Source organism: Geotrypetes seraphini, chromosome 7 (assembly GCF_902459505.1).
Source record: "Geotrypetes seraphini chromosome 7, aGeoSer1.1, whole genome shotgun sequence".
In the NCBI taxonomy this organism is placed as follows: domain Eukaryota; kingdom Metazoa; phylum Chordata; class Amphibia; order Gymnophiona; family Dermophiidae; genus Geotrypetes; species Geotrypetes seraphini.
Window position 1 is genome coordinate 53,209,507 of NC_047090.1, and position 23,861 is coordinate 53,233,367.

General features: G+C 41.5%; 1 protein-coding gene across 11 annotated transcripts in view; it reads left to right on the top strand.

Moving 5' to 3' along the window:
- Window positions 1-23,861, top strand: part of CAPRIN2 (caprin family member 2) — a 331,530-nt gene that overhangs the window by 120,309 nt on the left and 187,360 nt on the right. For all 11 annotated transcript variants that reach the window (XM_033952547.1, XM_033952545.1, XM_033952548.1 and 8 more), the window contains one exon: window positions 19,250-19,360. In XM_033952547.1, coding sequence (XP_033808438.1) covers window positions 19,250-19,360 — 111 coding nt within the window. The remainder of the gene's footprint in view (window positions 1-19,249; window positions 19,361-23,861) is intronic.

Genomic DNA, 23,861 nt, shown 5'->3' on the forward strand with positions numbered 1-23,861 from the left:
CACTGGCTTATCCGGCCTTGCTATGCATTTTCACAATGACTGGATGGCGTACGTTCAACTCAGTGGTAGAAGCTGGCAAATCTCAACACCCTGCCCTCAGCTTCGGGGCCTTCTTCAACTATTTGACTTCGCTGGATGGCTTCTGCTGTTGCCTTTGGTGGCAGCTGTTGAGTTCCTGAAGTATATTAGGCTCCATAAGCTTGCTGGTTTGGATGGGTGGTGGGGTAGCTGTTCACAGTTGTGGGTAGCACATGAGAGTTTTTTTTTTTTTTTTTTTTTTTCTTCTTCTTCTTCTCTTTGCACAACCCCGTATCTTTCCTGTACCTTTAATATTTCTATTTTTCACTATTTGTGGGGAACAATGTTCAAATATGCTTCTCTTTGGGTACTCCTATTTGGCCTCTTATATCCTGGGTTTACCTAATACCGTGGCGGGATATGTTAAGTTTTGATTTTTACGTATGGCTGTTATGTCTCCCGTGTTACTTTACCTAGGTAGCAATGGCTGATTGGCTCCTCTTTTTCTGCTTCTTTATTTTCGTTCTTCGGAGTCTGTTTCTAGGTGAGGCTCTTCCTCTGGTATGGATTAGAGAATGACATGGGGGAAAAATTTATCCCTGTCACCGCCCCGTCCCCATGACCACTGTCCCCACCCCGTCCCCGCGACTACTATCCCCGCAGCATCCATACAAGCCTCAGTACTGTAATATTTTAGCTTATTCCTTCCTTATAAATCAAAGTTCTGGCTGCTGAACTAGAGAAAGATGTTCAGCTGGCAGGGCTTTGTTTATAAATTTTTATAAACATAACTAATATACTACTTTATCTAAAACAAACAATAAATAAATAGAATTTTTTTTTCTCTACCTTTGTGTGGTTTCTGCTTCCCTCATCTTCTTATTCAATTCCTTCCATCCACTGTGTCTTCTCTCTGCGTCTTCCATTTGCTCTGTTACTGTGCCTCTCCCTTCACCCCTTCCCCAATTGGTCTGGCATCTCCCCATCTTCTTTCCTCCGCTCCCCCATAGTCTGGCATCTGTCTTCTTCCCTTCCAGTTTCTTCTCCTCACTCTCTCTTCCCCATTTCCCTTCAGCGTCTGTTCCTCTCTACCCCCCTTCCCTCTCGCCATCTCACCGCCCTTCGACACCCCTCACACAGCCCCCTCCCTCCTTCCTACCTATCCGAATCTATCTCCCTCCCTCCCTCTTACCTTCGCGGCGTGTTTTGAGTAACTTCTTCACAAAGTCATCGGAGCCTGTGTGGGTAAAAGCTTCTCTTCTAAAGCAACCGGAAGTTGCGTCAAAAGGAAATTCTTCCACCCACATACACATACTATTGCTTGCAGGCTCTGACGGCTTTGAAGAAGTTACTCATAACGCGCCGCGAAGGTAAGGGGGAGGGAGATAGATAGATTCAGGTAGGAAGGAGGGAGGAATTGGTGACCGTACGCCTTCCCTCCCTTAACTGCAGGGACAAGGCCATTCACCGCTCCACGGGGCGATGGATGGCCTGCTCCCCGCAGAGAGCACTTCCCTCCTCACCATTTTGGCGGGTTACCCATGGGTAACAGCCACCATGTCATTCTCTAGTATGGATTATTAGGCCCTGGCTGGGGGCTTTTTGTTTTCATTGAATCTACCCTGGTCTTTGGTTTATGTCCCGGGTCCTCTCCTCCTGGAGATTTACTCAGTTTATACAGTATGTACTAAAGACTAGAGTACATAAGAGAGAAATTATAATGTACTGAAAGCCTTTTAGTGCTCTTGTTTTCTACTAGTCATCTTTGCTCTTTTGGATCTTTAAGGGGCAGGATTTTTTACTGGTTGGGACTTGGGGAACAGGTTACATCTTGTGAGTCGGCCTCCTTGATTCCTTTAGGGGATCGACAATGCTGTGGGGATTTTTTGGGAGGGGGTTGTTGGGGATTGGAATGGGGGGGAGGTTTGGGATGGGTTGCGAGTCCTCGGTCAGCCTATCTCTGTATGGGTTTTGGGGGGATTTTAGTCTTTCCCTTTTTCTTGTTTTGCTTCTTTTTGTTCTCTATGTCCTGGGAGGGGCTGGGCTCCTGGGATTCTACTTTTTTCTATTCTCACTTACTTCATAGGACTTACCTAACTGATTGTCTGAGTACACTATTTCAAATCCTTTCCTGGAATGTTGGAGGGATTACCTCTCCTATTAAGCGCTCAAAAATGTTAGTGGCTCTTCAGCGTTATCGCACAGATATTTCATGTTTACAAGAGATGCGACTCACTGATGCTGAACATCTTAAGTTGCGTCGTTCTTGGGTGGGTGAGGTGTACTACGCTTCCCTGCCTGGGCGTCATGGTGGAATTGCAGTACTGGTTTGTAAGTCTTCTCCGCTTGGGATTCAAGTTTTAGAAGCTGTTTCAGATGGGCGACTTCTGCTTCTACGATTAACGCTGGGAGAAAAACGTTATTTGTTGCTGCTTATTTATAGTCTGAATTTGGCAGAGGCTTCTTTTTTGCAAGGCCTGATACGTCTATGCTCCCGTTATTCTGGGGACCCCGTTATTTTGCTGGAAGATTTTAATCTGGTCATTGACCCTACTTGTGATAAATCTGTACCACCATCCACACCTCTTGGGGCTAAAGTACACTTGTTGGCTGACTTTTGTGATTCTCTTTCCGTGGTTGATCCTTGGCGCTTATTACATCCGGAGGTTAAGGATTATACTTGCCTTTCTCACGCTCATCACACCTGGTCCCAGATTGACTATCTGTTTTTGTCTTCTGCGTTGTTTCCATCTGTCCTATTGGTGGACATAGGATCCTTGAATATCTCAGACCGTTCCCCAATTTAGATAGATATTCATTTAGATGTCACTTATGTAAAATCTCCCTTTTGGCGTTTTCCTTTTTGCCTAGCTCAAGATGCAGAGTTCAAGAAGTTTTTCCATACTCAGTGGAAGGATTATCTAGAGCAGGGGTGTGAAACCTGTTGCCCGAGGGCCGCAAGTGGCCCCATGAAGTATTTTGTGCGGCCCCAGTCGAGAGTGATGCAGTGTTTTCCTCTGCTGGCCCCGGGTGTTTACCGTCTTGCCAGCTCCCTCTTCTGTCTTGCTGTAGCGTTTGTGCAGCCCCAGAAATGATTTTTTTCAGCCATTATCAATTCTCAGTGCTTCCCTTTGGGATGGCAATAGTACCCCAAACATTCACTATGGTTAGCAGTGGTAGCAACTCATCTCTGCAAAGTGAATTGGCAAGTACACGAATGATTGGCTCATCAGAGCACCATCTCAAGCGGAAAGAGAAAAAGCGGTAATGGCAGTTCTGGAGATACTGCTGGGATGGATTATAAACTTTCAAAAGAGCCACTTAGTTCCAATACAGTCCCTGGAATATCTGGTGGTATCATTCAACATGGCAGAAGGCTGAGTCTTTCTTTCAGAAGCATGTAGAGTCTTCATGCTGAGATTAGGCCTGTTGCCCAAGCCAGAGCCTACGGCATGGCATTACATTCAAGTCCTTGGGTTGATGGTGGCCATAATAGAGATGGTGCCCTGGGCAAAGGCACATATGCCCCTTCCAGGACACCTTGTTTTTCTGGTTACCTTGGACTCCTTGCAAGTTTCACTCCGCTGGACAGTGGTCTATCAACAGGTTGGAACCGCAAGCAGTTCATTTGGCACTGTACCGACTGCAGTGTGCTGGAGGGCAAAACAGTTGGTCTTCTCCAACAATGCCACTGCAGTGTATGTCAACAGCAGTGCTTCACTGTGGCAGGAGGAGAAAGCATTGTTCTGCTGGGCAGAAACACACCTGCAGTTAATGGCATATGTGAATGGTGTGGATAATGTTCAAATGGATTATCTTAGACAGACATTAGACCTGGGAAAGTGGTCATTGTCCCTGAAAGCGCTCCGGGACATTGTGAGCGATGGAGGTCATCCGATGTTCAATCTCATGGTGACTGCAAAGAATTGGTTCTTCAGTCAAAGATACAAACCTGGAAGTGTAGGGCTAGATGCCATGTTTCAGCCATAGCCAGAGACTGAGCTACTTGTGTTCCCCCCCCCCTCCCCTCAACCTCTGGCCCATGATAGGCTGGATGATCTGCCGAATAGCATGTCACAAGGGAACAGTGATTCTTGTAGCTCCAGGTTGGCCCAGGTATCTGTGATACACAGAGCTTATTCAGAAGGAGCAAAGTCTCAAACTCCAGATGCATCCAGAGTTGCTTTGAGGGGTCGATTGCCCTCAAAGATCCAGAACACTATGGTCTTATGACATTGCTCTTCAGCACGCAGCATTAGTCCATAAAGGATACTTTAGAAATAGTCATTGCCAAAAAAGCAAACAACTGCTAAGGCTTGGGAGACATTTCAGCACTGGTGAAAATGTTAGAGGGCCTTGACAAGGTATTGGTAGTAGTGTCCCTTAGAGTTCAAGTAATAGGGCTGTCATGCTTCCAGGACCAAGAGAAGAGTTTCACTAGTGGCCCACCCAGAAATAGTGAGGTTCTTGAAGGATGCCCTGAGACTATGGCTCCTGATTTAAAGACCCATTTCTATCCTGAAATCTTTTAGAGAGTCTTAGCAGACCTCCATAGGAACCCTTACAGGAGGCCTCTGTTATGGATCTGTGGTCAAAGCAATCTTCTTGGTGACAATTACTTCTGCCAGGTGAGTTTCAGAATTGCAGGCCCTCATGTTCAGAGAACAGTTCCTCAGGATCTCTAGAAACAGGAGTGATCTTGCATACAGTTTCCTCCTTCCTACTAAAGATCATTCCAGTGTTTCATGTCAACCAAGAAGTGAGATTGCCAGCATTTCACCCCACAGGATCCAAGAAGAGCAGACCTTAAAGGTTTTGGACGTCAGGAGAGTCCATTTTAACCTGGAGATGACCAATGAGTTTTGCCTTTCAGATCATCTTTTCATGTTAACCAATCAGGTGAAACGAGGCAGCCCCACTCCAAGGCCATGGTTTCATAGAGCTATATGCTCTGCATACATCATTTGCAGCAACCAGCCACCTATTTCATTGAAAGCGCATATGACAAGAGAAGTGGCCTCCACTTGGGCAGAAGCAGAGATGGCTCCTCCTGAGGAGATTTGTAAATAGGCAACCTGGTCTTCCTTCATGCTTTCATCAGATTCTATAGGATAGACGTAGCAGCACAGGAGGATGCCACTTTGGGTCCTCAGTACTAGAAGAAGGCTCATCTCACACCCTAGAGTTTGGGGAATGCTTAGGTACGTCCCTATGGTTCAGCATACCATCCCTATTGCGCCAGCTTTCTGACTTCAAGTTTAATGGTCAGCTCCATAACTAAGATTTCACTTTTAGTCTATTGAATAATGGAAGAGTCTGTATATAGGATTACAAGGGAGTGCAATATATGTTCAGGCTCCTTATTGTCTTGTTTAAATGCATTTTCTTGCATTCATTGTTCCTCTCGGAGGTTTGTTAATGTTTTAGCCACATTACTGTTTCTTCAGTGACTGTTTTACATTTGTCTGAGTAGATAAGACACCTGGTATCGGAATTCCCCATACCCCTCCTTCTCCTGTCTTCTGTAGGGCTGCCGCTGGCTTTGGTATAAACTGAAGGGGATAGCAGAGAAGGAGGAGTTGAAAAACTTGAGTTTGACATCTGTGTGCTCGCAAGCACAGATGGACAACCTTATGGTTCCGCATACCATCCTTATCTACTGGACAGATGTGCTTTTTATAAACAACTACTATAGAATAGATTTGTATGGGGAGCAAGAGGCAGAACTGCAATGGAAGCAGACCAACAGACATAAAGAGTAAAAGCAAGGACTTTAAATCAGAAGAGAATCATATGTGGCTGTTTCATCAGGAGGATGAGTCGGAGGTGACAATCAATAAACAATCTATAAAGAAAACCAAATATTAAAAACCATGCACATATATAGGATGTAGCATGCCAAACACAAATCAAAGATATGAGGACATGCAAATATATACTATAACATGTCAAAGAAGCTACAGGATAGTGGTATTAAGCTATGAAGAGAAACTTTATACAAAAAGATGTGTGATAGGTGGGCAGAATTTCTTATAAGTATAAAAAATGTAATGTGTGGGACTACACAGGAATTGCATAAGTTTCAAACAGCAACAGTACATCTCTTTAGAGAGGTACTACTATTTATTTTATAATTTCTATAGCGCTGAAAGGCATACACAGCACTGTACATTTAACATTCAAAAGATTGTCCCTACATAGAAGAGCTTACAATCTAATTTGGACAGATGGGACATCTCAGGGTTGGAGTTTCTAGCAGAAGGAATGACACGATGGTGAGCAGGTGTTGAGATGAAAGTAGATTCAAAAAAGTGGGCTTTTAGCTTGGATTTGAAATATTGCTAGAGATGGAGCATGATGTATTGACTCTGGAAGCCTGTTCAGGCTTACAGCACGGCAAGAAAGAAGGAATAGAGTCTGGAGTTGGAGGAGAAGGGTACAGATAAGAGGGACTTAATTGATGAACAGAGTTCACGGTGGAGCATAGGGGAAGATGAGTGAGGGGCTACAGAATGAATGCACTTGTAAGTCAGTAAAAGGTGTTTGAACTCTATTCAGAAACAGATGGGGAGCCAATGAAGTGACTTGAGAGGGGTAATGTGAGCATGGCGACTGTCACAGAATATGAGTCATGCAGGAGCATTTTGAATGGATTAAGGGGTAGAGAGATGGTTTGAGTGGAAGACCTGCGAGAAGTACATTGTAGCAGTCTAAGCGAGAGATGATGCGAGCATTGATAAGGGTTGTGTTGGTATGCTCGGAGAGGAGAGGTCAGATTTTGGTACTATTATAGAGAAAGTGGCAGGTTTTAGCAGTTTGTTTGGATTTGAATGGAAAAGGAGCTGCCCTAGCATGGAAGTCGCCATCAACCGCTGAGGCAGGAAGTTGGGCCTGCATGGGACACTAACTCTCCCCTTCCCCTAAATGTTCCTCAACAGCGTGGTGGGATTTTTTTTAAAAAGTAAAAATTTTTTTTTTTTTTTTAAGGGCAGCTCCACTGCCATCGGGAGTTGCCCCAGCATGAAAGCTGCCATTGACCTCCAGTGCAGAAATCGGGCCGATGTTGAAGATGAGCTATCCCCCCTCACCCCAGACGTCCCTCAGTGGCACAGAGTCTCCATTTAAGGTGATCTGCCTAGCGGTGCATTGTGGCTCAGCGTTGACACCTAAGGCGCAAGCCAAAGGTGCATTTCTTTGCAAAGTGACAGAGCGCAGGGAGGATCCACAATAGAAGGCTAGACAAACCGTCCAGCAGGGCAGGGAGGAAGTAGCAGCCATCAATCCCCTGCCCCACCAAAAGGTCTCCATAGTGATGCTGAACCTATCTCAACAGGCCCGATGTCGCCTCAGCCTTTAAAGGGCAATCCTACAGGCAGGCCTCGAGTAATAAGCAAGTCTATAGATAAGAGTAGACCCTTCTAACTTAAACTCTACCATAGCAGCACAAGATTGGTGTTTAGTCTTCAAAAGTCCCCAATCATGTAGCTAATGACTCAGTATTTATTATTGTTGCTTAGAATTTGCACAACTCTTACACGAGTAGCTCAAAAACACTCTTCTAAACCAAACGTCCATGATGAATCCCTCGCCTACTCAAATCCTACCTCTTCTATGCCTCATTAGCCTCTTAGAAGTTCAAACCACATCTCCTACTAGCAGAACCATCTCTTCTGGGAATGCCACCCAATAAAGGCCCAAGCCTCATATTCCACCCGCCACACCAGAAGACTACTATAGATCTCGCCAGAACCCCATCTCCATTCTCAGGCTCAAATGCACTACCAGCAAAAGACAAAAACAACCCCCGTTTAGAAATCATACTAATCTAAAGCTCATTACAAACAAATTTTTTAAAAAAGGAGAAAGACCTCACCCCAATCCCCTGCATGTACGTCAATACAAGATCAGTGGTAAACAAATTATTCTTTCTAAATGAGCTGATCTCAAACGACCTGGAACTGGCCTTCCTTACTGACTGAAACCTGGTTAAAAGAATCAAACAGTCCAGAACTACACTACCTCTGTCCACTTGAATACAAGAATGCATATACTGTTACCCTAACGTATTTCACCACCCATCCTGATCTTGAATACCTAGCATGTAAGCTGGAAGATAAACCCAACTCCACAGTGAACAGCATCGGTATCCTACTGGTAAGACCCCCAACTCCCAATCAAGGACAACTACAAAATTGTTAAATATCAAGCCTTTGCTGCCAAGATTGCTCATTCTTGGTGATGTCAATATTCTAGAGTGTACCAATAGCAATGATGCAAAAAACTTCAAAAATTACTAGAAAATAGACAAATCACTATCATGCCATCAGGCCCCACACATGAAAAAGGCCACACCCTCGACCTACACGTATCCACACCCGATTGCCTCACCTTTGAAATCAAATGGACGTGATCCCCTGGTCAGACCACTATGTCTTCAACTTCAACCTGAAATTTGCAGCAAAAAGCTCAAACTTCAAAACCCCCCAAAAAGAGAAATTGATGAGGACAAACTAATCCTGTTCTTTTTTGGAACAAAGTTACTGAATCATGGACCACCCCATCGGACTGCATAAATACAATGCTATCCAACTGGAAAGTCCATTATGAATATCTTAGATGCCCTTGCTCCTTAACACCCTTGCAAAATAAAACAAATTAGATCCTCCCCCTGGTTTACCGAGACATTGAAAACCAAAAAAACACTGCTGAATTTTAGAAAGACTATGGCAAAAGAACAAACCACCCGACCACAAAATACAATGGAGAATGGCAATAAACGAGTACAAATACAACATCTCGGGGGCTAAGAACTACTATGCCAACAAAAGAAAACAAAACATAAGAAAACAGTTATTTCATCTCGTACGGAGTTTAATAAAAAAAAAAAAAACGGAACACCACGGGTCACCACAGTCGACCAACAGCCCAAGACCTTGCTGATTTCTTTCTCAACAAGATCAAAACAGTTCAAACAGAAGTTGCCAAAATGACCTTCTCCCAAAACGCATCACCATGCATACGAAAATCCAGTGGAACCCAGCAAGGCTGACCAAATATGGAGCTCCTTTACCCCACTATCAGCCTTAGAGACAAAAAAATTACTAAACAAGCTTTCCACTTGCTGCAGCTCCCTAGACATCTGTCCCTTCTACCTTCTCACCTCTGCACCTGAAGTAATAATGTGGATTACCAAGTTCCTAAATAGTATTCTAAACCAAGACCAACTTCTGGAAGAAATGGGAAAAAATAGTACTCGCACCAATACCTAAATCACCGAATGCAGATCTCTCTACCCCCTCAAACTACCTACCCATACTCGCCAAACTCATGTAAGCAAACAACTTGCAACATATCTTTCCTGCTTACACCCCTCTCAATTCAGATTCAGACTACAGCACAGAACTTCTTCTTCTAACTGACCACAAAAATCAATTACTAAGCATAGGTCAGCAAGCAGTCCTTCTCCAATTCATCTCTGCTGCCTTCGACTCAGTCAATCACAATCGTCTCCTTACAAAGCGGCATAATTTTCTAGTAAAAAGAATAACTTGTCAAAGATGTCACCTTCTCCAACAACTGGAATGCCTCCTGTGGAGTACCCCAGGGCTCTCCACTCTCCCCTATACTATTTGATCTATTTATGAGCTCACTTGGCAATATTAAATTCAATGATGGCTGCATACTGTCCTATGCAGATGACATCCTTCTTCTCATCTCAACAACTATCAACCAATCTGATGCAGCCCAAAAAATCTCAGATAACATAGATAAAATACAAATGTGAGCAACAAACTAAAACTAAAATGCATCAAAAACCAAAATTCTTTATTTTCACACCCCACAACAGACTGCTCCAACAAACATCACTCTCCAAGCAGGTAACAAACACTCTTATAGTAAACAAATTTTCCCAAATTCTAGGCTGGTTTTTTAGACTCTCTGCCTCAAATCTCCAATCTCTGGAGGAAAGCATTCTTCACTATGATACAATTAGACACATCAGACCATACTTTCACCAACAACACTTCACCCTGCTCGTGCAGATGGTGATCATGTCTCAACTAAATTACTGCAACTCCATCTACACCAGTATCGACATCACCCTTTATCCACAAACTACAGTTTATATAGAACACAGCAATACGACTCGTATTCAGACTGAAAAAATATGACTCAATATTCTCTTAACTACCTCAAACAACTTCACTGGTTATCTTGGTTACCTGTTTCATATCAAATAAAATTCAAAATTTCTTGCATCATGCACCATATACTCAACAGAAACTCCGTGGCACCACTAATTCACCTATTGTCATCGGCGTGGTCCGCTTCACCTAGAAATCACCTAGAAAACAGTTGAACCTTCCCACAACAACAAAAAAAAAAAAGTATAAACGTGTATTTCACTCGATGTTCCCATTCTCTGGTGTGAAAACTTGGAACGATCTCCTTAACAATCATAGATCTGAAAATAATTATACCTCATTTTGCAAGAAAATAAAAACCCTTCTTTTCAACCTCACAAACTACAGGCAACTAAACACTATACCCATCGTTGCCCAACAGACTTAAACACAATAGACTCCCAGAGAATTAGGTGCACTGACCACTCTTCCTAATAACACTATGGAACCAAGTACTCTGCTAGCCACTAGCTAATGACTTCAACAGACATCGCATGACATCTTTCGAACCCTCTAGTTCTGTTGCTGTAAATATTCTCCCCTTAATGTTCATTAAGTGTACCTCCAGCACCTCCGCTGAGTTGTACCAAACTACCTCTTTATTGCATGATTTGATATCTATCTCAAAGAATCCTAATGTATGTCTAATGCATCCTTGAACTGTAACAACTATCTATACTTGTACTGTAATGTACATTTAATCCTTCAACTGTACTGTAAATCGCCTTGAACCTCTGTTGACATAGCGCGACTCATAAATTCCAGATTAGATTAGACAAGACAGGGAGGAGGAGAGTGTTACCCATAGAAATAGAGAACAGCAGGAAGGTGGGGGGGGGGGCTAGGTAGAAAGATAAGGCGTTCGGTTTTAGTCGTATTCGGTTTTAGTCATATTCAGTCTAAGTGGTAATGTTGGACAGTCAGGCTGAGATTTGGGCCTGAATTCCTGTAGAGAGATCTGGTGTTGAGAGGTAGATTTGCGAGTCACCAGTATAGAGATGATACTGAAAATCATGGGAGGAGATCAGTGTACTGAGAGCGTGTATATATGGAGAAGAGAGGATGCAAGACAGAGCCTCGAGGTACACTGACATACGGTGGTATATCAGCCGAGGACGATCTACCTTTTATAGACGCTGAAAGTACGATGGGAGAGATGGGAACACAAACCAGGAAAGAACAGAACCTTGGCATCCCAGCAAGGACTGTGTATTGAGGAGTAAGAGATGGTCAATGTCAAAGGCAGCAAACATTGAGAAGGATGAGGATAAAGTAGAAGCTATTGGCCCTGACCAGGAATAGGTCATTGGAGACTTTAGCAAGAGCGGTTTCCATAGAATGGGGAGGGTGAAAAACCTAATTGAAGCGGGTCAAGAATATCTTGAGATGCAAGGAAGTCCTGACAATGACAGTATAATCAAACATGCTTTCGTCTAGATTAACAATGCAGACAAACTTAAAATCAGATATCAAATCCAGTACCATTAAAAAGTCTCAAAATGATTCTAAGATAAAAGCAACTAGTACCTTGCCGCTATCTTCCAGAATTCATCCAGCAAAAAAACCCCAACCCCTACTCTTGCAGCTGAAGGGTTATAGGCACTATGGCAGGGCAAAGTGCCTATAACAAGCTTTGAGCACATGAATTGCCATCATAATCTACAGTAGAGCTAGTAAACACTCAAATGCTAAAACTTATTCCAAGAAGTCCCGATTTGAATTCCTAATAGGAGTATAAGCCCACCTCCAAATAGCTAAAAATTGTTGCAAAAAGACTGTAAAACACTTTTGTCATTTGGATGCACAAAATGGCTGCTAGAATGCATAGATTTAACTTTCAATGATGTCCTCATACTGGAAGCCAACTGGAAAACACTAACTTGTCAAATTATAAAATACATATTATGCCCATCTTACAATAACCCATTCAAAATTATAGTTTTTTTAAAAAAATTTTTCATTGTTCAGCTTTGTATTGTTTGCGGTGTTTTTGCTTGCCAATAAAAGATATTTACAAAAAAAAGCTGTAAATATTTCAAATTGCATATACAAACTGAGAAAGAATATGTGCATTAAGTCCATTAGGTGTCACTGTATTGAACAAAAATTTACATTCAGTTTTTTCTTACAGCAGTAACTTATGCAAATTGCCACCCATCTTAAAGAAATGGAGGGTTTGCTGACAGCCAAGAACCTCAGCTGGTCAGATTATGGTGGTTTCTCAGTAGCCTTGTGTGTGATTTAAGAACATAAGAATTGCCGCTGCTGGGTCAGACCAGAGGTCCATCATGCCCAGCGGTCAAAGACCAGCACCCTAACTGAGACTAGCCCTACCAGCACACGTTCTTGTTCAGCAGGAACTTGTCTAACTTTGTCTTGAATCCTTGGAGGGTATTTCCCCTATAACAGCCTCTGGAAGAGTGTTCCAGCTTTCTACCACTCTCTGGGTGAAGAAGAACTTCCTTATGTTTGTACGGAATCTATCCCCTTTCAAGTTTAGAGAGTGCCCTCTCGTTCTCCCTACATGTCTATGTTCATTAATTCTAGACTTTACATTGCCTTAGTTTTTCCAGTATACAGCAATCCACAAGGGTAAATCATTACATAGATATGGAAAGGGATTGAGACGTGTATATTGCCTTTTTGTAGTTTTACAACCAGACTCAAAGCAGTTTACATACAGGTACTTCAAGCATTTTCCCTATCTGTCCCAGTGGGCTCTTAATTTATCTTTTGTACCTTGGGCAGCGGAGGATTAGTGACTTGCCCAGGGTCACAGGGAGCAACGCAGGGTTTGAACCCACAACATCAGGGTGCTGAAGCTGTAACTCTAACCACTGTGCCACTGTCTCTCCTGGGAGTGCAGGTCGATAATGTGTGGCGGCAGCAGCGAAAAGGGCAAATAGGATGCTAGGAATGATTAAGAAGGGGTTCATGAACAGATTGGAGAAGGTTATCATGCCGCTGTACCGGGCCATGGTACGCCCTCATCTGGAATACTGCGTCCAGCAGTGGTCGCCGTACATGAAGAAGGACACGGTACTACTCGAAAGGGTCCAGAGAAGAGTGACTAAAATGGTTATGGGACTGGAGGAGTTGCCGTACAATGAGAGGCTAGAGAAACTGGGCCTCTTCTCCCTTGAAAAGAGGAGACAGAGTGCACATGATCAAAACATTCAAGATATTGAAGGGAATTGACTTAGTGTATAAAGACAGGTTAGTCGCCCTCTCCAAGGTGGAGAGAACAAGAGGGCACTCTCTAAAGTTAAAAGGGGATAGATTCCGTACAAACATAAGGAAGTTCTTCTTCACCCAAAGAATGGTGGAAAACTGGAACGCTCTTCCGGAGGCTGTTATAGGGGAAAACACCCTCTAGGGATTCAAGACAAAGTTAGACAAGTTCCTGCTGAACCGGCACGTATGCAGATAGGGCTGGTCGCAGGACACTGGTCTTTGACCTAAGGGCTACCGCGTCAGCGGCCTGCTGGGCACGATGGACCACTGGTCTGACCCAGCAGCGGCAATTCTTATGTTCTTATGTTAATTAGACAAATGTCTTAAGATTTTTCACCAGTCTTAAGATTTTTCACCAGTCTTAAGATGTACACTTAAGCTTTTTTAAAATTTATTGTAATCTCATTTTATTTTCTCCTTACAGTAAGTCCAATTGATATTTAAGAAACTATGATTTTGAATGGGTTATTGTTTTAAGGTAGACATGTGTATTTTGTAATTTGACATGTTACTGTTTTCCAATTGGCATCCATTACAATGGCGATGTCACTGAAAGTTAAAGCTATGCGTTCCAGTGACTATTTTGTGCATTCCAATAACATGGCAGTGTTCAAGTGTTCTTCACAGCCTTTTGCAGCAATGTTTAGCTATTTGAGGTGGGCTTATACTCTATCGATTGCCTTTTTCTTTTTTTTTTTTTCTTCTACATTTCTCTGGGAATTCAATAGGGACTTATGAGCTCTTAATTTTTTTAGCATTTGAATTTTTACTAGCTCTATTATAGATTTTGATGGTAATTTATGTAGTCTTAAAGCTTTGAAGTGACCTTTTGCTGGAGGAATTACTACTACTGCTGATTTCTATAGCACTACCAGATGCACGCAACACTGTACATTAACACGCAAGAGATGATTCAAGAGATCTTACAGTCTAATTGTGTCAGATGAGTAGGACAAAAAGGGTGAAGCTAAACACCCTGCTCAGGTAGGGAAAGGAAATGACAAGGCAGCTAGGGTAGGGAACTATAGAAGAAATGTGTGTTGGGAATTGAGACTTAAAAGCTGCGTGGATTTGAATTCTGGCAGTGCTTCCTGATGCCCTGATTCGAATGGATTTATTTTCCCCCAATTCAGTGATGATCTCACCCTCCCCCCCCCCCCCCTCGGTGATGCCTGACATACTTTCAGGGCCTCCTAAAGCAGCAGCAACAACAGAGGCAGGCTCTGGACAGACTGCTCATGGCTTGCCCTGCTGGGGCCTTCTCTCTGCTGCGTCATTAATGACATCACTGACACAGCAGAGGAAAGCCCAGGCGGGCAGGCCACAAACAGCCTGTGCAGAGCCTGCCTCTCCTGGCCATCCACCACTGATTTGAGACCCAACAATGTCAGATCTCACTGGGTGGGGGAGGGGGTTTTTGACTTAAGTGCCGTGCAGGAAGATGGGAGGGAGGGACGGAAAGCTGCTGCACAGGGGGGCGGAAAAAGAATTGTTTGACATGGGATAGAGGAGAAGGAGGGCAACAAAGAGTGAGGGGAGAAATCCTGCATATGGAGAAGAGGGAGGGAGAAATGTTGGACATAGGTTGGAGAGCAGGGAGAGAAAAAAATGTTCACATTATAATGGAAGGGAGGAAGGGAGAGATGCTGCATGGAGGCTAATAGAGAGGCTTGACCCAGGGCACAAGGCAGGGTGCAGCAGCAGTGAAAAGGGGATCACGAACAGATCTGAGAAGGTTATCATGCCGGGCCATGGTGTGCCCTCACCTGGAGTACTGCGTCCAGCACTGGTCACCGTACAAGAAGAAGGACACGGTACTACTAGAAAAGATCCAGAGAAGAGCGACTAAGATGGTTAAGGGGCTGGAGGAGTTGCCATACAGTGAAATATTACAGAAACTGGGCCTCTTCTCCCTCGAACAGAGGAGATTGAGAGGGGACATGATCAAAACATTCAGGGTACTGAAGGGAATAGACTTAGTAGATAAGGACAGGTTGTTCAGCCTCTCCAAGGTAGGGAGAACAAGAGGGCACTCTAAAATTGAAAGGGGATAGATTCTGTACAAATGTAAGGAAGTTCTTCTTCGCCCAGAGAGTAGTAGAAAACTGGAATGCTCTTCCGGAGTCTTGTCATTGGGGAAAATACACTCCAAGGATTCAAGACAAAGTTAGACAATTTCCTGCTAAACCAGAACGTATGCAGATAGGGCTAGTCTCAGTTGGACCACTGGTCTGACCCAGCAGTGGCAATTCTTATGGTAGACAGTGGGAAAAAATGTTGGATTTGGCTGTGGAAGGGAAGGTAGAGATGCTTGTTTATTACAAGCTTCCATACCGTTACTGATGACTTGGAGAGTCAGTTCAGAGCATTTTACATGTGCTTCTGTAAAGGTGTTACAATACAGAGATGGAAGATGGATGGTGAGTATGGAGAAAGAAGAAAACGTTAAATGGAGACCCTGGTGAGCAAGTTAACAGAAACTGGAGCTTGGGACCAACCTTATTTGAATAATAAAATTACCAGACAACAAAAGGTAAAAAACTTGATTTTATTTTCTGTTTTGTGATTACAATGTTAGATTTGAAATGTGTATCCTGCCATAGCTGGTGTTAGACTTCCTTTCTCTGTTAGATCCTAGCTCACGCTCGCTGTCTATTTTGCTTATTTTATTTTTTTCAAACAGTGTTGGTGTGGGGTTGGAGAGGGCAAAGGGAGGTGGGGTGGATTTAGAGGCTACAAAAACCTGTTGAATATTCAAAGCTAAATGTGAAAAATAATTTGCCATATAAACAAATGATCCACTTAGGGCAAATTAGTGAAGATGTCTCCCACTAAATGGAGGAAATAGTCTCAGAATACCATAAAAGGGGATCATAAAGGCTTTCACCCCTAATTTAATGGTGATGGCTTTCATTGACCAATCCTTCATTATCTAACTACTCTACTGTAGTCTTATCTAATAATTTATTGTTTGTTAAATTTTTCAAACTTTTCAAAATCAAATTAAATATCAAATTAATTTTTTTATTTTTAAATCTTTTTAGTCTTAAATTCTAAAAACTTCTTTGTTTGAAACCAACATATATTTTTTGTCAGACGATGACACTAATTCAGTTGTCAAAAGTGCTAAGTCAAATTATTAGACTTTTATAATGCTGCTTTCATGTTACTAAATTCAGTTAAGCACAATATTAAGAATGGTGATTTTAAAAGCATGATGTTACTTATCTCGCCATTCACCTGTTAGCTTGCACTGGCCCAGCGGCATAATATCAATGCTGATGGGTCCCGTTTCGTCACAAATCGCAGCTTTCTCAGGGTTTTTTGTTGGGTTTTTTCTTAGGTGGTTTAGTGACATCTTTAAGGAATGGTAGACAGCCAATCTGGTTCCTCTCCTTGCGGCAAAACGGGACCCATTTTGAAAAGTTTGAAAAATTTAAGATAACAAATTATTAGATAACACTACAGTAGAGTAGTTAGATAATGAAGGATTGGTCAATGAAATAGAGCCATAACCACTGAACTAGGGGTGAAAGCCTTTATGATTCCCTTTTGTGGTATTCTGAGACTATTTCCTTCATTTAGTGCGAGATGTCTTTACTAATTTTGCCCTGAATGAATCATTTACAAAATAAACCCACCAGGGCATTTGAAAAAAAAAGCTTGATTGCGCAGGAAAAGCAAATCAAATTGAAATAAGCTGAATAGACTCAATTTTTTTCCCTGATTTGATGCCTGAATTTGATACCTGTTTGTCTGCAATGTTAATCTAAACAGAAGCGTGTTTAATTGTACCTCTAGATATGTACAGCTACTGTTTGTAATTTATGCAATGTTTGTGTAGTCCCACAAGTTTCACTTTATACTTTTTTGAGAAATTCTGCCTACCTTTCCACTGCTAAATCTAGGATAAGCAGTATAAAATCTTTTTTTTTTTTTCCTTTGGGATTTTGTCCACTGTTGAAACAGGATACTGGGCTTTGATGGACCTTCGGTCTGTCCTAGTATAGGAACTCTGTTTTTGTATAAAGTTTCTCTTCACAGCTTAATGCCACTACACTTTTTTTTGGAGGGGCACAAATGCTCTGCCCCCAGACCCTGCCCCCATATTACTACTAATTGTAATACAATTTTTCCAGTAATTTTTCATAAATACATACAATATAATCTTAACAACACATAATGGTTAACCACAAAATTAAACTACACAGAACACAGGTAACCTCTATGCAAATATGGGACCACAAACTAAAAGTACTAATATATACAAACAAAAACCCTAAGAAGCTAGACTCTGCATGCAGAACAACCCCAGAGAAATAGAAACAAATGCATTTCTTCCTGAACAGTGCAAAATATAGACAGCAGATGTATATGCTCAAAACTGACACAATTCAATCAGTAAATTGAAAATAAAATCATTTCCCCTACCTTTGTGGTCTGGTGACTTTATTTTTTTAACTGTCTTTTCCCAGTCTCTGGCTGCACTTCTTTCCATTTGTGCTCTTAACTATGTATCCAGGGAAGCCTTATCAATTTGCTGGGGTGTTTTTTCTCCTTCACTTTCTGCCCTACATCCATCTTTAGCAATAACTTAACATTCAACTTCCATTTTTCTGCTTTCTTCTCAAAATCTATCTACTTTAACATATCCTTTCATCCCATCTATCCATGTGTACCATCTCCTCCCTCTTTCTTCTTCCCATTTCCCATCTACCCTCAAGTATTTATCTCTTTCCTGCCACACTCATTGCTGTTAACAATACCCTCCATCTTGTCTCTCCTTCCCCTCCATCTCATCTCTCTCCCTCTACCATGGTAAGACATCCGTCTTCCCCTTCCTATGGTCTGGTCTCTCCTTTTCCACGGTCTGGCGTCTCTCCCCTCTCCACCACTATCATGTCCAACAATTCTTCTTTCTTTTCCCTCACCCACTAGCATCATCTCTTTTCTTCCCTTCCAAACCCCCAACCTGTGCAGCATCTGTCCTTCCCTCATTCCCAACACTCCCCTTAGCTGGATCTCCCACCTACCATCTCACTGTCACTGTAATTTAAAATCTTCAGGCAGCCAGCGGTGCATCAAAGCCAGCCTCCTGCCATCGGCCTGCCCTGGAAGTGTTGTCTGCTGCATTTCCTCTTCCTGCATAAGCAGGACATTGCAGAAACAACACTTCTGGGGCAGGCTGATGGCGGGAAGCTGGCTTTGTTGTGTTGCCAGCTGCCTGAAAATTTAAAACTACAGCAGCGGTGAGGTGGGGATGTGGGGGAGCCAGAAGAGCCATACTTCTGATTCCCCAAATTTTGGGGAGGCCATGGCCCCTGTGACCTCCCCCCATTCAGAAGCCTATGCTTCATAGCAAGTGATGAGTGAGACTTCTCTTTCCTTGAATCCCATGGCATTACTTTATTTAATATCCTAACACTTGCGGCTGGATTTCACGTTTTAGGACTCCAGTCCTCCAGGCTTATGTCCTCCCACCTTGCTTCTGCCCTCTTGTACAACTGCTACTCAGCACAGAGCCTGCGACAGCTGCATTCTTCTGTATGGTCTTGTTATCAAGAATACCCTTAAGAAATATGCCTGCTATTGAGTCTGTATTTTTAAATCCAGGCTTTGGAGCATGACTTCTAAATGATTTCTTATCATAAAGATTGCACCAACTCATTTTAAACTTGATACTTTTCGTGCTGGCTTTAAACTGTTTCCAAACCACTGAGCTAACAAACTAAAGCTTCCCATAGCAGATCCTTGCCCTGAGAACTGTAGCAAGAGATTAAATTTTCAGCCATAAATATTTTTTTTTCCTGTAGGATAAACCACTGGAAGAAAGAGGACAAGCCTTTGAAATATTCAAGAAAACAGACTTGCCATCAGTTGGAGAAAACCACAAACTACCTACAGTAGTTCAAACCAGCATTCAGGTCTGTTAGAAAAATTATCTGGAGACTGTTTAATCTTTGGACTGGCATACGTGAGTGTCTAATTCTCAAGCTTGAGCTTTACTAGGGCAATGTACAAAATTAAAAATAAGTGATATACTGAGTCCCTGAACATTAAAAAATGGTAAAGGCTGAATGAAAAGAAGCTTTGTGGTTTCAGTCAGTCAAAGGAAACCAGGCTCTGTCCCCACCACCATAGTCCCCCTGCCCTAGGGTGGTTGATGCCTGTAATGTGCTCTCAAGGGAAGTGGTGGAGAGGAAAAAGGTGACAGAGTTCAAAAAAGCGTGGGATGAAGACAAAGGATCTTGAATCGGAAAATAATGGTATATATTGAAGAACTAAGGCCAGTACTGGGTTGACTTGCACTGTCTGAATCCTTATATGGCCATTTGGTTGAGGATGGGCTGGGGAGGGCTTCGATTGCTGGAATGGTTTAGATGGGCTGGAGGGAGCTTTGGAGAAGAAGAAAGAACCTATGCATGGTAACAGACAGAGCTTTGGGTTTCTGGCCAGAAATAGCTAGGAAAAATGAAAAAAAAAATTTTTTTTTAACTCATTTGTTACTATAACTCAAGTGTTAGGAACTGCTTTCTCTTTATTTGAGTCTGCTTAGAGACATCAGGAAATATAAGAATTCTTTGGCCACAAAACAGAGCCTGTTTTGTTTTGTTTTCTTAGTAAAATATAGTTTCAAAATAGTTTTTATCTAACTGTCATGAAAACTACCAAAAGTGTAGCACGTTTTGTTATTGTCTTTGGATGATTCTAGAAACTGAAAAAGATCTAAACTATCTGGGGAGACTAATTTATCAATTTCCCCTTCCACTCCCTCCTCCCTAGAAGCCCTCGGAGCATAATAGAGGTTATCGGGTTGAAAATTATCCACTTCAGAGTATTGCAAAATCTCCCTCATGTACATTCTTACTAGCTCCAAAGGAGAAAGGAAATGCGTGATCGGGAAATTTAGGAAACAAAGATTCATAACTCTAATATAGTTCAACATTTTTTCTATTTTTGCATGAAACAATATTCTCTTTAATATTAGATAGAGCTGTACTTTGTAAATTACCCACAGACTTATCCACTTTATCTAATTTTCTTTCCAACTCTGCTATTGATTATCATGCTCATTCATTTTAACAGTTACATCTGAGGAAAATTGACACAATTTCAAAACTATGCTTTGGAAAGAATACTCAGTTCTATTAACAGTTAGCCATATATCATTTAAAGTGATAACTTTGTCCATAGGAAGAACATCAAGGGTTGGCTCCATAACCATTTGGACAGGAGTCAATCCTTTAGTCTTCACCCCACTTATTTGCTCCACCATATTAGGTCCAGTTATATCAAAAGATTGTGAGGAAGAGGCTACATCCTCAACATTGGAGGGTGTGTCTACTCTTCCATCAGAAGTTAAAGGCTGGGGAGGCGGTGAAGGACCTCCTGAAGAAAGAGAAGCTGACTGCATGCTTAGTTACCTGCTCTTCTATCATTGTACATGAAGCCTGATCAGGATAATTGCACACAAGCGTACTTATAGCTATTCTAGGGTTGTAAAATGAAATGACAAAATTAATGATGCAAAATATTTTAATAAAATCCAAAATCTTATTTTTTATTGGTTATCAGTATTAGATCATAAGAGTAATCAATTCATTATCAATTGATTATCATTTGCATCATGAGAATTATTACAGAAGCCAAAAGCTGGCCTTGCTCATAAAAAATTCCAACGTTTTACCAGTTACACATTCATATATATCCTAAATGACGACATTCCTTCGTTACAATCCATCTGCAATATAATTGGTCCACATTATTTATTTCCATGTAAGGCTAGCTTCATATAGTCGTGTCCTAAAATTACATTCTTATATCTAAAAAGTTACATTCTCACATTAAGCTTACATATTTTATAAAAAGAAGAAATACATAGACAGATATTGTAATATATTTACAAAGGCTATACAGCTTTTAAATCCTTTGGGTCATTCCATGTCAAGTGATCAGATTCTTGGAAAGTGCCCTGCATGACCATCATGGATTTTGATGAAACTTCATATGCAGAGTCCACCATGTCTCAAACGAACTTTGGTAAAGTTTTAGTTTCGCCTGTGGAATATTTGTGGAGATATAGCCATTTGTTTGACCTCATACCACAATGAAATACAGTACGACGATGACATTCTGACAACTTTGAGACACAATATCTCACGAGCTATGTTTCCAAAAAAACTGAAACTTAGCTACCCTGCACAACTTTTGGAGCTCTATTCAGTGCTACCAATAATAATTTTTGTCGAGCACTGAGTGAATGGCTGAATTACAGTAAACTTGGCCGAAAAAATTAGTGCTCCAAAAAAAGTCAGTTTGACATTACTTAGCTCCCACAATAATTGAGTAATAAATGCGAAATTTGGCGCATAATGTCACAGTACAACGTTGTTTTCAAAAGTACAGTTTCAACCTCCAAGCTCTTTCCAATAGTTTACAAATTAAGTGTAAAGTTGCTAATTTGTGTAAAAAGGCCAAAAATAGGGTATTTTCAGCCTGCTTTTACAGAAAAATACCTTTTAGAAACTCTTTCAAATCGGTCTCATTAGAAAGAGCATATTTCAAACCCCCTAGAAAAGTGGACTTCATTTTTCAATGCAGGTTAACAATGGCTGAAAAAGGGGGACAAAGTTGGGAGACGTTGCCACGGCAACAACCTCTATTTCAACATAGTTCTGTCATTTTTAAAGTTACAGTTTTGTATTGACGTAGTATTACTACTACTCTATTGCGTTGGTCCTTGGTGACATTGTCACTACCAGTTCAAGAGTTTGAACTGGCAACCCCATCGCCCGATAGCTGTGCAATACCAGCCACGAGTGGACCACTTCGTCCAGGTTCCCAAGCCTCGCATTTGGTTTCTTTGTCAAGGTTCCAAAGCCTTTTGTTGGTATCTTTCTGGTTCCAAAGCCAATGATTAGGGTGTCTTATCCTAGGTTCCCAAGCCTAAATTGGGTATCTTGTATGGTTCCCAAGCCGAAGTGAAGTCCACTTTGTTGGCATCGATTCGTTGGTATCCATTTTAAACTGAATTAATAATAATGTGGATCTGAAAAAGAAAACAAGTTGTAATTTGTGATCTGCATGCAACAAAATTATCACCTCAATTTCTAGTTAGGAATAATCATTAATTAAGAACACTATAATTGTACCCAAAGCTTGAGTAAAAATAAACAGGGAAAAACAGTGTGAAAAGTGACATAATTGTAAGTTGAAACGTAGGCCATTGCCATGGTGACATCTCCCAACTTTGTCCCCCTTTTTCGGGCATTGTTAACCTGCGTTGAAAAATGAAGCCCACTTTTCTAGGGGGTTTGAAATATGCTCTTTCTAATGAGACTGATTTGAAAGTTTCTGAAAGGTATTTTTCTGTAAAAGCAGGCTGAAAATACCCTATTTTTGGCCTTTTTACACAAGTTAGCAACTTCTACACTTCATTTGTAAACTAATGGAAAGAGCTTGGAGGTTGAAATTGTACTTTTGAAAACAACGTTGTACTGAGACATGCGCCAAATTTCGCATTTATTACTCAATTATTGTGGGAGCTAAGTAATGTCAAACTTTGACTTTTTTTGGAGCACTAATTTTTTCGGCCAAGTTTACTGTAATTCAGCCATTCACTCAGTGCTCGACAAAAATTATTATTGGTAGCACTGAATAGAGATCCAAAAGTTGTGCAGGGTAGCTAAGTTTCAGTTTTTTTGGAAACATAGCTCGTGAGATATTGTGTCTCAAACTTGTCAGAATGTCATCGTCGTACTGTATTTCATTGTGGTATGGGGTCAAACAAATGGCTATATCTCCACAAATATTCCACAGGCGAAACTAAAACTTTACCAAAGTTCGTTTGATACATGTGGGACTTTGTGCATAAAGTTTTATCAAAATCCGTGATGGTCATGCAGGGAGCCCTTGATCACTTGACATGGAATAACCCCTTTCCTGTTAAAAATCAGTGTGTCCTTTCTATACTGAGATCTTTGTCTCACTAAGATTGAAGAAGGAAAAGATGGAAAGAGCAGGACCCCATCAAGATTCTACGAAGTAGAAAAAAGTTGCTTAAGGTCAGAGGTCAAACATCATCTTTAGCCTTATCAGGATCTCTTCAGGATTCCAGATATATGAAGATCAAAATAAAATATATTCCTAATCTATATTTGTTAACTTATATACTTGTTAACTTATTACGTATAGCTACCTAAATGAATTTCTAGTGTGTAATTTTACTGATTTACTAAAATTTACTAAAACTTAAATTTATACATACCATGATACACATATGGTTTTGATCTGTCTTCCCCATAGCAAACTCAAGTTATGGCAAACTTAGGGCCCCCTGGTATGTGGATACCAGGTCAAAAGCCAACTCCTGTCTGCCCTGAGGATTGGCCTAGTTCAGGCTGGTCACTCTTTAGGACATAGAAG